The sequence below is a fragment of the Zootoca vivipara genome, chromosome 10, assembly GCF_965207765.1.
Source record: "Zootoca vivipara chromosome 10, rZooViv2.hap1.1, whole genome shotgun sequence".
Classification (NCBI taxonomy): Eukaryota; Metazoa; Chordata; class Lepidosauria; order Squamata; family Lacertidae; genus Zootoca; species Zootoca vivipara.
This window is the reverse complement of record NC_142593.1, coordinates 20,635,434-20,649,089: the sequence shown is the minus strand read 5'-3', so window position 1 is coordinate 20,649,089 and position 13,656 is coordinate 20,635,434. Positions and strand designations below refer to the sequence as shown.

General features: G+C 42.0%; 1 protein-coding gene across 1 annotated transcript; it reads right to left on the bottom strand.

Annotated features, from left to right (window-relative positions):
• Nucleotides 1–3,616: 3,616 nt before the first annotated feature.
• On the bottom strand, nt 3,617–13,360 carry STARD4 (StAR related lipid transfer domain containing 4). Its single transcript, XM_035100181.3, has 6 exons — nt 13,231–13,360; nt 10,578–10,695; nt 8,613–8,662; nt 7,831–7,957; nt 6,493–6,607; nt 3,617–5,415 (listed from the first exon to the last, which is right to left on the bottom strand). The coding sequence occupies exons 2-6, from the start codon at nt 10,680–10,682 to the stop codon at nt 5,189–5,191; spliced, it is 624 nt and encodes a 207-aa protein (XP_034956072.1). The 5' UTR covers nt 10,683–10,695; nt 13,231–13,360; the 3' UTR covers nt 3,617–5,188.
• Nucleotides 13,361–13,656: the final 296 nt, after the last annotated feature.

Below are 13,656 nucleotides of genomic sequence, written 5' to 3'. Positions count from 1 at the left end.
AAAAAAATATTTGGAAAAATTCGTAAGTCGAAAAAACTGCATGTAAAATTTTGTAAGTCGAAAAAAACACATTTAAATCCGCCAACGGTTTCCGTTCGGATGTAGAAATATTCGTAAGCGTGGGGCCATTTGTCCCATTCGTAAGTCGAAACCTACGGATGTCGAGTAATTCATAAGTCGAGGGACCACTGTACTTATTCTAGATACATTTGATTTGGTGTGTAAATCTGATCACGACAAGCACTTGATCAGGTATGTGAAAATTATCTGTGCTCTTGGGAAACCAAGATTCCACACTGCATTGGTGCTACCCATTTTCTGCGGCAATTTTTTGCAAACAGGGCAAATCAAGGGTGTGTTATATCTGATTCTGTATGGGTCATGGAAATTCCAGTTTATAAGAGTCTTTTAGCTCAATCTTACGTATACTTATTCAAAAGTAAGCTCTGTGGAATTCAGTGGGACATTCTCCCGGATCAGTGTGCATAAGGTTGCAGCCTTAAAATGTGACATTGATTCTGTGGTTGCCTAAGGAATAGCATTACCATTTCACATAATGGTATGAAAGCAGCTTACTGTGACAGGGGAGGAAAATGAGGTGTAGACTAACATTGAATACATGCTATTGGTAAAGTTAATTAGACACTGGTATTATTATTATTCTGATAGGTGAGACAAGATTAGGGTCTAGTATAGCAAGTACTATTATAAAATTATTTCACAGAATTATGTTTCTCGTGAGTGCTACGTCAACAGTTCCTGGTTGCAGAACAGCAACAAATCAATCAAATGACTTAAGTTGGTTTTAAGTCTCTGTTCAGCCAGGCTACACCCATGGTTAATGCATGTCAAGGCTAATAATAGGGGATGAACGGGACCTGCAATTAAATGTTGCAGTGTGGCTTGCTCCTGCTCAGGTTTCCAGCCACTTCATTGTATTCCCCCTTCCCACCTGGTTTCCCATTTTTTCTCTTAACAGCCAGAGAGCATCCCATGCCTTCTGAGCATACTTAGCCCTCCATAGGCTTGGGGGGATTTTTTTGCCCTAAATATTTTTGTACTCCTGCAGACCTTGAGGACATAGGGTTCCCTCAAGCAGCGCAACTGTTCCTGCTGATCCTACTGCTGCATTTTCATGTGAGTAGCTGTATATAATTTCCACTGCTCAGTCACTGCGGTGTCTCTTACTTTTGCCGTTGAATCATCTCAAGTGTGCAATATAGAATACATGTCTAGTATAAGAGAACTAGGTTGTTAATAACCAATTTGTAATGCAGGTAGGACATTATTAGTATGTCTGGAAAGCATGGGTATGGAAGGTCTCCATTGCACCATGAAACTTTCAAAAACAGTTTGCAATACACTTCAGGATTCTCATTGCAAAAACCGAACGGCTTGCTGCGCAGCTGCAATCCCTTGCATAACCATAAAGTTGTTTATGGGTTCTCATCTAATATTGGCTAGTATTGGAGAAGCTTGGCACTGTTAGTATAATGACTAAGTGAAGAGAGGTTGCCTCAAACTCCCTAGGTGGCATTGGCAAGCGACTATCTCTGAACCTCCACTTTCCAGCACCATGTGCAACATAGGCTCATGATATAGGCCTACGTTACAGGACTGTTGTAAAAGTTACTGTGCAAATTATGTATCAGCGTATAGAAAACAGTCTATGAATGCTATTACTTCTGACTGAAGAAGGAATAGGAATTCTCTCCTGCTCAGGATTTTGGTGGGCACAATATTGGGATGTGTACTTCTAGACTCTTAAAAGGAGACACCATCCAACACAGAACAGCACAATCCTATGCATGTCTACTCAGAAGTAAACTGTTAATAGAACTGATGCAAAGGCATATAGAAATTGAAGCCTTAAACCTACTAAAAAGAATGAGATTAAGCACATTTAACTGTGTTCGATTGTGGCTTAAGGCACTTGACTTAAGTATAAAAACCTTCCTTTCCCCCATTAATGAAATATGTGCACTTTTTGTGGGACTATCACCAAGGACCACTTTTAGGTAAAGCATTGAATGATTATGGTTAATCCAAGATATGTTGCACAAAAGTACCACTAGCAAAGGACCCTTAGAGTTGGTTTGGGCAACACTTGTGTATGTGTGATTGCTATGTATGCATTCCCTGTACTGTATATTTTCCCCACCTTCATTATATTTGCTTTGTTATATTTGCTCCGAACATCTAGCACATTTTTGTTGCTTAGTGTATCAAGAAAACCATTTGCAATGTTACTAAAGAACAAGAAATAGTTGTGTGTGGAAATGCCTGGATACTATAACCAAGAATCTGATGGATCAAGCTTGCAAAACCTTTCTATCACAAGTACTGTTGAAGTCTCAGAATTAGGCATGTTTGCAGCTTTAATGAGTGCAACTCACCTAGGCTTTCATATGCCCATATGGAAACGAATTATCTGGAGAATGAAGAGAATGCACTTTGATGCTGAAAAGTTTAAGAAGTACTTTGCATGTACCATAAAAATAAACACATATGTCTAGAGAAGTCTGTTTGTCATTCTGTGATATAAGGGTTTTATATAGAGACGTTGTGCCGGGGGGGGGGGGCAGGTACTTAGAACACCATATATTTGTGAAAATTGAAAATGCAGTGACAACCCAAGAATCATCCCCAATTTTGTGCCTTTCAGAATTTCTGATCTGGGTGGGTGATGCTCGAGTGATGGAGCACTGGATAGGATCTGGAAGAATTTCCAGCTGTTAGTGTATCCAGGTTCTGCGCTTTATGTTATGTTTACATTAGATGAGCTGGCAGGAAAGACATCTGTGCAGGATCCCAAGATCTGCCTAGTAACACCTGAAATCCAACACCAGCTTTCAAGCTGGTGCCTTATGATACGATGGCTCACAATAGGCACATGTGAACTTGTGGTTATGAAGGAAAGCTCAAAAATATGCTCATGGACTTCTGCACTTAGTTGTCATAATAAAAATACACCAAGTGCTGAAAGTCCACAGCCCCAACAAGATGTTTCCTCCAGATCACCCACACCTGTCACAAAGATGCTATGGGGTGTCAGGCATGGGGCAGGTAGAGAGATGCAGCTGCTAGTGCACAACTGGCAATCTTAAGGTGCACTCCTGATTGGCAAGCCTTTCTAGTCAATGAGCAAACAGCTAATAAGTGCTGGTGTCAAGCCTGCTGGGATTGAAGTCAGCGCCAAGCAGCTGATTGGCAGCAAGCTCAAGCCCTGTTTGGGTCACCTGATGTCCTAGTGACATCAGGCAATTGACAGGTGGGTGGGACTAGCTGGCCAGAACCAGTTCCCCTACCTCTTATGTAAGGGCACATGCTTTGCTTTAATCCCAGCTGAAAGGATGGGAAAGATGTTTGCCCAAGACATTGGCTGGTCAGTGCTGGTTGAAGCAGACAATGCTGGACTAGGCAGACAATAATAATAATAATAAATTTGTTGTTTAGTCGTGTCCGACTCTTCGTGACCCCATGGACCAGAGCACGCACAACAACAACATATTTCTACCCCACCCATCTGGCTGGGTTTCCCCAGCTACTCTGTATAAAGCAGATTTGCGTGACTGGCAACGTTATCTTTTTTTAAAAAAACAACCACCACCACTAATATTTTGAACTGAATACTTTAATATACATCTTAAGCATCTTATATAAATAATCTCTCACCAGTTTATAATACAGAACTGCAGCACAATTCCTATATATTCTTCCAGCAGTAGCACCATCTCAATGACTAGCAGTCATTTCAGTAGAACTGTGGGTCACTTGTACCAGCAAGTGAAGTTAAAAACATATTTTTAAATAATTGAAGCATATTAACAATTTAAAAAAATAAACCTCATCGTGAAGCTTTAAGAAGATTATGCTCTACCAAAGTCTCAAATGAATTCTTTCCTGGTATGTTAACATAAGAGCAATCTTAAGAAAACGATGTCCTGGAGTATAGGCCTTAAATATTATTAAACTGTTTTTATGGAAAATCTTGGTTCAATTCTTAGGTGCACCCAGTCAAAGTTAAGCACTGTTAAGTCCCTCCAATCTCCTATTGAAGGATAATACATTTTACAGATGTTACTAATTGAAACTTGTCACCATGTACTAGTAATAATCAGAGCAGTTTGCAAATTACCACATGCTTTACTATTTTGTTATCAGTAACAACTACTGCTAACTTTTTGGCTACAATGGGTGGTATGCAAGCAAGTTTTATTCAGAGTAGGTCCACTGAAATTAAAGATTAAGCAAGGGCCATTAATTTCAGTGGGTCTACTCTGAATAAGACTCAGTTGCATGCCACCCCAAATAACCAATGACAAAATTACTCTATAAAGCAGTAAAGTATGGAAACAGGAGCACAGAATTCTCTACAGTGCATCAAGCTTTTTAGTTTAAGGATAAAAGATTCTGAACCAACTTTTAGATCAGGATTAGCAAGCAACATAAAGTACATGAAAGCATTAGTATTTCGCATTCATACATTTAGCCCTTGAAAAGAAAAGATGCCAGTGTATTGCTATTCCCACTCTTACAGGCCAACGCCTTCCATGTTTACTCAGAAGCAAGTCCTACTGTGCTCAATGAGGCTTCTCCCTAGTAATAAAGTTTAGTAAAGCATTCTTAGTAAATAAAGGGGTTGCTGGATGGCAGAGCTTTCCTATCATTGCCTAGTTTCCTTTAGGGGTGAAATTAGCTAGAGCAGAACATGTTTTCACCTCCCAGTTCTACAGCTTCCCTTTGTGAAAACCAGCATCTTCCATGGGGATGCTACAAATGTGAGCACTGTGATTTCCATTCTGGAAATTATGTTGTGTGGGTCAGCCCATAGACTGTATTTCTGCAGGGAAGAGATCCTTTCCCTCAACTTGCTAGAACACTCTGATTTACAGTTCCGTCCAGAATGTGGTTGCACGAGTGCCATGGGCTTCTGTGTCCAAGGCTTGGCTAAGAAGCAATGATGTGCTGAAGGCTTGCCAAGTGAGTTTCACTGAGCTCAGTGGATCTTACTTAAGAGTAAACATGTTTTCAGTTCTTCTGTGCAAATGGGACTACCAGCACCTATAAGGAAAATACTACAGACCTTCATGCAGGAAGCTTCCAACCTATCCTAAGGTTTTCAGAATCGACTATGAGGTGCAGAATATGATTGCAAGAAACACACACAGTTTGAGGTCAGCACAGATTATGCTTTCAGGGTTTTTCTGAGATCAGAATAAAAGTTAGTCAGACTACTGGCCATAGCCGTGTCCACCGCTGACTGGGGGATCATCCCACGCAAATCTGTCTGGATGAAGCCTATCAACAGGCTGTGTCTAGGATTGTCCTTGAGAGGGAAACAGAACCAGCCACAGGGATGGTTAAAACCTCGAACATAACCTGGTTTTACTTCACCATAGTCCAGGCTGACACCTGTTTTAAAATAGAACACAGTTGTGGGTTGAACCTCTCAAGTAAAGAGAATGCACCTGTTTTTATTTCTAAGGAATCTTTTAAAGATTTTATTACAGCCAATATCCCAAGGATCCTGTGGTAGAGGTAAGCTTCCTTCTAACAACCCCAAAATCCAGACTCAGGGGATCTAGAGATCCAGCAGTTCGCTGACAAACCTGGAGAAGCCATATGCAGATTTTTTTAAAAAAATGGGAAGTCCCAATATGTAGTCATTTGTCTTGCCCCTGTTCAAGTTCTGCTTGTAAAGCTGAGGGATTTCTTATCCAAAGCAGTACCTTATAATCATATGGGGAATGTGACCATTTCTTGCAACAAGAAATGGTGCTGTCTAAAAGAAGCTACCCAAACCAACCGTCCCCCATCCAGGGAGAGGCGGGATTTGGGGACAAAGTTACCCAAGAACAACATTTTAAGTCAATGTGCAATATTTACAATATTCTAAATCTAGTCTGAACCATGGCAATCTCCCAAGCAAAATCTAGGTCTGGTTCTTTGCTCCCCAAAACAGTTACATTAGAAGAGAGAACTGGTTTGGCACTCTCCTTCCTTGGAAGGTTTTAAGCAGAGGTTGGATGGCCACCTGTCATGGATGCTTAACCGAGATTCCTGCATTGCAGGGGGCTGGACTAGATGACCCTCCAAGTCCCTTCCAACTCTACGATTCTATGATTGAATGGCAAGCAAAGCAGCACCTGCTCAAATTCCACTTTTTAGGCAGTCAGGAATGGCAGGTTCAACCAGCCAATCCTAATCTCAGGCAAAGTGCAGCTCACTCACCAGAAAATGCAAGTTATTTATTCTACTATTCTTTGCACTAAGTGACTTTTGTATAGTACTTTCGATCTGCCAAGTGACAGACAGGATATCCTCCTTCGTGGCGCTAGTTTATTTCTAATTTTAGCTTTGAAGAAGTGGGGGTCAAATCAATGATTTGTTGCAAACAGAAGCACTAACATACACAGATTTGATTTCTACAGGTTTAGGTGTGCTTTAGACAGCAAGATTAGAAAATAAAACAGATTTAATTAGAATTACCACATGACAGAATCCCGTCTTCGTAGTCTGTTGTGCAGGAGAAGTCAACAAACTCTCTGGGAGAAATGATGTTCCACAACTGGCCAGCTGTGGTGTACCGCATAATACAACAGTTCTGCAGTGCAATCACAAAATGCCCGTTTAGGTAGTATTCTTTTGTAGAAACCTAGTGTTTATAGCTATGCCAAGCAATATGGAGACTGTGCTGAAGGGTCAAATTAGATGAGACCAGAAATAAATCATGACATTTCCATCTTTTTAAGCTCTGCAGCAGCAGTTCCACTCCCTACCCCAATTTGGATCAGGTCTGTGGCACTGGGGGTCGTGGTTAGAGGGCTGTCTCTTGAAAGTGAAGAGATACAGCTGCTATTTCTTGATATGACTCAGGACTCTATGTAGTTTCAAGAGACAAGAGACTTACCCAGTGTACCCTTAGGTCTCTCACATTAAAAAAAATTCCAGCTACAGGCCTAATTGACTGCCTGACTCAAATAATGAACTATACAGATATATCTTACTTGAAGAAACAATCGGGTTTTCCTACAAGTGCTCCTGATTATTCCAACACACTGAGATGAATCATCAGTCTTATCTTAAATAATAAACATCTTTAAGAAAGCTAGGAACAGATTCTTAATAGGAGTTAACTTCACTAGAAACAGTAAGGAACTAGCTCAAAGCTACACACATCAGAATGAAAGGTGCCTGGCAAAATGTAAATAGCCAGAACTGGTGTAGAATCTGCAGGCTTTTTTTTAAAAAAAAAGGTCTTTGCTTGTGTTTCAGGATTCATTAAGATGCTGTGCTGAAACCAGGACAGTTCTGCTGAAGGTCACTTCTTGGCCAAGAAAAGAGACCTTAGACATCAAAAGATAATAGGCTTGAAATTAAAAATTGAGAGCACGATGCAGCCAAAGGTAAGGAGTTTAAATCTATCGCAATGGGATTAGCTTTCCCACAAAAGCCAATGGGATTTAAAACTGTTTCTGTATGGTTCAAATTTAGTTGGAAGTCATATCGGAATTAATACTCAAAACAGCTTGGATATGCTTGTATTTGTAAGTCCTAGATTTCAGCTCCTCAAAATTAGGCGCTTTCTTGAAAACTGCAAAAGCTATTTTGTTCACTTCGGATTTTTTATATATCACAGGTTCTACCACTGCCAACAAGGAGGTTAAAGTGTCACTCAAAGCACAACGTATGAAGTACGGATATATGCAAGTAGAGAAGCTCCCTTCTTGCTGACTGTAAAACTTTTACTTGCATTGCAACTACTGTGCCAAATGAAAAACATGCAAGTAGAACTTCCGGTTGTGTGATAAATGGGTGAAGTATTACCTCTTCAAACTCATCAACAATATCCATCGAGGTCATCAGACTATCCCAGTAGAGTCGATAGGGCCCAGGACGTAGGTGATCTACTATTCTGTTAGCGACATCCTCCACAATCCCTTGTGCTTTGTAGCTACAGAATCAGATTTAATACAAAAATGCTTAGAACATGTCAGCGCGCCTAGCAACTTTCCACCAGTTTAAAGGAACTCATATGGGTTATGCACGTGCCAATATCTCTTTTATTTTCCATCAGTATCTAGAGGCCTTGGGAATATTAAATTTCATCCATTATGCCTCAGATCCTCTTGTGCCAAAGCAAAAAGTTTGCTCTCTATGAACTTTGAGGGTGGGTGAGGAAAGAGGAGGTGTGCCAAAGGTTTTTTAATGAGGACTCCCTAAAAGGAAAGCTACAACAGGACCTACTCAGCCTCAGAGAACAGCAAGAACTGTCTACAAATAAAATAACATTTTTTTTATAACAAACAAAATGCAGCGGAGAGGAGGATGCTTAGCACCAGCGGCATTATGTACACAAATGCATAGGTGACGGTTTCACGTTTATATTCCACAAAGCACTCAAAGCCATCCACGCCCACTATGCATTTTATGCTTTTATGTCCATGGTAGATGCAGAGAAACGATCCTGAAATGAAGTATGATACAACAATGATGGCACAATGCATTGGGGAATGGCCCACTTCTGCTCTTCCCCTCATAAAAACACACCCCTTTCTACTGGAAATTGTATTTGTGAAAGAATTCACCTCCTCTGTAAGTTAACTTACAGGTATCCATTGAATTCTTCAGATGGCTTACGCCAAACTGCCGTATCTTTCTGCAGAAAAAAAAAATCACAGTATTTGTACTTTAGTAAAAATGACTCAATCACTTCACACCTCTGAATGTACAAATATAATGACAGAATCATGAACTACACAGACCAGAAGGAACTTTTCATATATAGTGCATCTTTCACCAGCCTGTTCATCAGTACACACATTTTAATTCAATTGTAGTTTTTAAAAAATAATAATGATAATAATGCATGCAATAAATTGTCATGTAAATTCTTCTGGGGAATGAGGAGAGAAACAAACACCAAAATATAGCATTAAATCACTATATGTAAGAACACATCCTCTATGAACTACGGCCATTCCTATCATACCATGCCTCTTAAAAAAATCTTTTAAAAGGCATACAAAGAAAAACTCTGAGAATTAAACTTGACAAATCACACATCAAAAAGTCTCCCTATCACAACATCAAATTTTACCTAGGTCAGTGGTTCCCAACAGGTGGTCCGCGGACCCCCAGGGGTCTGCAAGCTATGCCAGAGGGGTCCGCAAGATGCTAGTAGAATAAAAAAATATATTAAATATATTTCGTATGATAACAGATTTTTTGTTTTGGCCGCTTCCTGCATGAGCAGAGTCTAGCGCAAAACTAGAATTAGATAGAGGCAGTAGTTCTGCTGTATGCCGTTAGGTGGCGCTTTACAAACACTACTGTTTTGCAAAGAGGCATCGTGCGCATTCTACTAACGCTCACCTCCCCAAGATGCTTTGCGCGCGTCGGCTTCATTTGTGCACTACTGCGCAGGTACCCTGTCTTCTCCATTCCCCTCCCTCCTCCCTGGCGCGCGCTGCCCCTTTGCAAAACAGTAGTGTTTGTAAACAAAGCGTTGTTTTTTTGCGGAAGCTACAGTTCGCGTAGTTAAAAATGGACCGTTGGTTAAAAAGTGGTTCATCTCATTAAGAACTGAAAATTAAAACTAGCTGTATACTGATGCGAGTACTCTGTTGTAACTGTAAAAAACGTATAAATATAAAATATAAAAAGACTCTTAATTTGGCTCTCACTTTTTAATTTTAGGATTAGGAATGGGGGTCCTTGTCACAATAGCGGCTCGATGAGGGGTCCTCGGGAAATTTTTGTTGGGAACCCCTGACCTAGGTTGCCTTGGCATTGTGTAGGCATCACAACTGACACAATCGTTTAGGATTTAAGATTTTAAGTTAAATTTTTGTTAATCTGATAGTATAAAAAACTGATCTGGGGCCAAACTAGATATGAGCTTTGATGAGTATCACTATAGGTTCGGGAAAAAGTATATTATGCTTGTTCCAGCATTTGCACATGCAGTTAAGTAAGGATACAACACTATCAGATGGTAAGAAGAACAGGCTTTTCCCAAACCGTACACAGTAAATAAACACATGAGGAAAAGGCGGGACAGGTTGCCATGTCCCACCTGCTCTAGTGAACCAGCACTACAGATTTTAGAGACCTCCAGAAGTTTTGAGAGCCAAAGTCTGAGGCAGGGAGCCTCCTCTACTGATGGAGGTTCACGAGTGTAGCTGGGGGGGGGGCAGCTGCCCCTCCAAATCAATAAAAATTGATAAAAAACCCATAGCTAACCGAGGTTCCGTCCCCCCACAACAAAAGGCCTGCCCTCCTACCAACAAAAATCCCGGCTACACCCATGTGGAGGATCCCTGTGTGACCTCTAGCTTGTGAAAAGGTAGAAAAAAGAGGAAAGTGCCCTCGATCTCCTTGTGTGATTTTCAACACTCAAAGAAACAAAACACCAAAACAAGGCTCTGAAATCTACCCACTCAAGTATGCTACTTCACATATCATTGCACCATATATAGGCCCACCTAAAACACAAAAGTAGAATATAAATCACCCTACTCATTTATTAACAAAAGAAAATAATCTGGAAAAGCAACGGCTTGGTAACTTACTGTTTTCTTAGTAAGTCTCCATTCACCATCTTCAACATTGTAGTACTGGATGACTGCATTTTTTAGCTTTGTAGCCACAGAAGCTACATCAGGAAAGTCTGCCATTCTCTTCCGTCTTCTACAGAAAATCAGGATGTAAAAATAACAAAAGGCAGTGATTTACTGCTCCTTCTCAGTTTCCTGTTTGGCATTAACACTATACTAATCATACAAAAACCTCAACTTCTCTTTAAATTATACAGCTGCATGATTCAGGATCATCTGGAGTAAGCAGCAAGTGTTTTTCTCAACAAACCAGAAGCAATATATTATTGCAGTGTCCAACAATTAAAATACACACGTTTCAAGATCTAAACACGTATGTTGCAAGTGCTGCCAGTCACCTTCTTGGACACCAAACAATCTTAACAAGTGAGAAAGTGACCTTTGAAAGGCTGTAGTGCGCTAGCCCTGATAAGGTGGTTAAGGTTCACACAGGTTGAACATGGAGCTTGGAACTCTGGTGCTAAGATTTCTAGAGTATACGCTTAAACTGCTGCATGGCTCCAGGTTGGCGTGCGCCTCTGTGACATCAGGGAAGGTAAGCAAATGGCATTCAGAGGGGCTGTGTGGCTCATGCCAGCACAGGCTGCCTACAAGATCAGATATTAGTGCCAAAAACACAAAGAAGCTCAAGAGAAGACTATGAAAAGCGGCACAGGAGGACTGTCAAATGAGAGAGTCAGTTGGACAAAAACAGAACCTAACATTAACCCACAGATGTCTCCATTAACAGAACAACCTGTTAAAATGGAGAGTGAAGTGTCTCCTATTGTACCTTCTAGTAAAACTGCTTCACATACAATTATTCCAGTGATGGGTGTCACTTCTGTGTGTACAACCACTTTCTCAAAAGAGAAATGAAACCTTCACTGAAAGGCAAAGCAGTACAAATATAGACTGAACATTTTAAAAGTATACATTTTTAAGGATGGCCATTAAGATGCCATTTTCAGTTTCGATAAGTGCATGTATTAAAATATATTTTTTATAATATCTGATGCCTGATTAACTGAGGCACTTTTGTAGTTGATTAAACCTTTAAAATAAAATAAACTAGCATGCCAAAAGCATCTGGAGCGCCACAGGTTTCCTATCCCCGTTCTAATGGCTCATCCAGCTGGTAACTTCTACATCTCTTAGCATAATCTTAAACATGGTGACTGAGAAGTAAGATCCACTGGTATCAATATATTCCTAGTAAGTTACTCCTAAAACTGAAGCACTGGCTCATAGTTGAGCATTAAACAGAGACGGCATGAAGCTGGCCTAAGAGAAACTTACAATGTGTAAGTATTTTGTTGTGCCATTCTATGCAGGTTGTATAACCAAACACTGATCCCACGGCCTCTGATACAGGTGCATAGGTGTAACCAGGATTTATGTTCTGGGGGGCAGAACCCAGCTCTCTGTGATACGATTGGTTAGTTAGTTAGTTATTTTTTTATTTGCTTGACTGGGGGAGGGTCAGCTGCCTCCCTGCCCCCCTTGGCTACACCATGGCCGGTGACCAATAGGCCCAAAGAGGCTTCTATGCACAATGTGTAGCTGCTAAAAAACAAATCTGAATGTTTATTATTTAGAAGCACCTGCGACCTAAATAACTATGCAAATTGGTCTTAATTAAATGTGCTGTTTGCTCCCATCCCATTATCTCTCTCACAGATAGATAATAAGGTGCTTGGCCAACCATAACAGCTGAGGCTTCTGTGCCAGCTCTTTAACAGACATCCATTATGAAAGCAAGTGCCATGCTCAGAGCAAGGAGCTGAAACTATTTGATCCTGCCCTGCCTCTCCTTGTCAAGTGGATAAAAAACCGACAACCTACTCATCTGAGATGAGTAATGCCCCATATCCTTTTAATCCAGAATAATGAGTAATGCCCCACATTCTTCTAAGATAAGATAAGATAATCTTTATTGTCATCGTCCCCTTGCGGGAACAAAGAAATTACTCGGTTACCACATCCACTCAGATTCTACTCCAGAATAAAGAGCAAGGCGACATATCCTTTCACTCCAGAATAACCTGAATGCCACTGTGATATGTATGCGAAGACCCGGGTTCAAATCCCTACTCCTCCATCTATAATCACTGGGCCAGTCGCTGTCTATGAACTTCATACCAGATATTCTCCTGAGGATAAAACTGGGGGGTGGGGGCGCACAGTGAGCTCGTTGGAGGCAGGCTGAGATATAAATGCAATCGGGTACCAATGAATTCGGTACATAAACAAACATGCTGCCTGTCCTCGGGTTCATTTTGGGGGGGGGGTTGTTCAATCAGCCCACTGCTTTCAAATCTACTGAACACCCAATGTTATAGGTTTGGCCGGGGGGGGGAGGGCGGCGGTTTTCTTCGCGTTCCCCGTTTCCACAGGTGAGGCTTCGAAGCGGCTCGTGCCTCGGAACGCGGACACGTGTGTGTGAAAACGTCACGTGTGAACACGGGCGAGGCGAGAGGTACTGACGGGCGAGAGGCTCACGCGCAAAAGCGTCTCGCGGCGGGTCAGGGATGCAGCATCTCCACGAGTAACCCAACCAAGAGAGCATCTCTCGGTGCGTCTGACTGCCCCGCTTCCCCAGCCGGGCAAAGAGGCCGCGTACGCTTACCAGGATCCCGGGCTGCGAGGAGCGACTTTTCCCCCGCGGACGGTTCGGCGCCACGTCGAAGGTTCCCCCGGTCTCCGTCCCCGCGCGACCCGCCACCGCCGCCGTCCCCGCTACTTCTCCCCCCAGCTCTGCTTCTGTTCCTTCTGCTGCGCTCACCCGGTCGAGCAGCTCATACCGTTGGGCCAATCAGAGCTCAGCCGGCATCCTCGTCGCAGCCAATCGCAGCGCGCCCGTCTTTTCTCACCTCTTTGCCTCCCAACCCGCCGTCGGTATCGATCTCCCTATGCAAAATTCATGGCCCTTAAACCACGCCCCAAAATTCATGGCCCTTAAACCACGTCCGCCTCTCTCTCTCTTCGCAAAACGGATGACAGGCGGCCCGTGCTCATTGGGCACAAGGCTGGAGGGAGGCGGGGCGAAGCGCGG

Bases quoted from the DNA above. Each gene is read 5' to 3' on its own strand.
- STARD4 (XM_035100181.3), bottom strand. From the start codon at position 10,682: ATGGCAGACTTTCCTGATGTAGCTTCTGTGGCTACAAAGCTAAAAAAT. The intron at 6,608-7,830 runs GTAATACTTCAC...ATTGCACTGCAG, and splicing joins TTGTTGATGAGTTTGAAGAG to AACTGTTGTATTATGCGGTA. The intron at 5,416-6,492 runs GTAATTCTAATT...ATTTTAAAACAG, and splicing joins AGACGGGATTCTGTCATGTG to GTGTCAGCCTGGACTATGGT.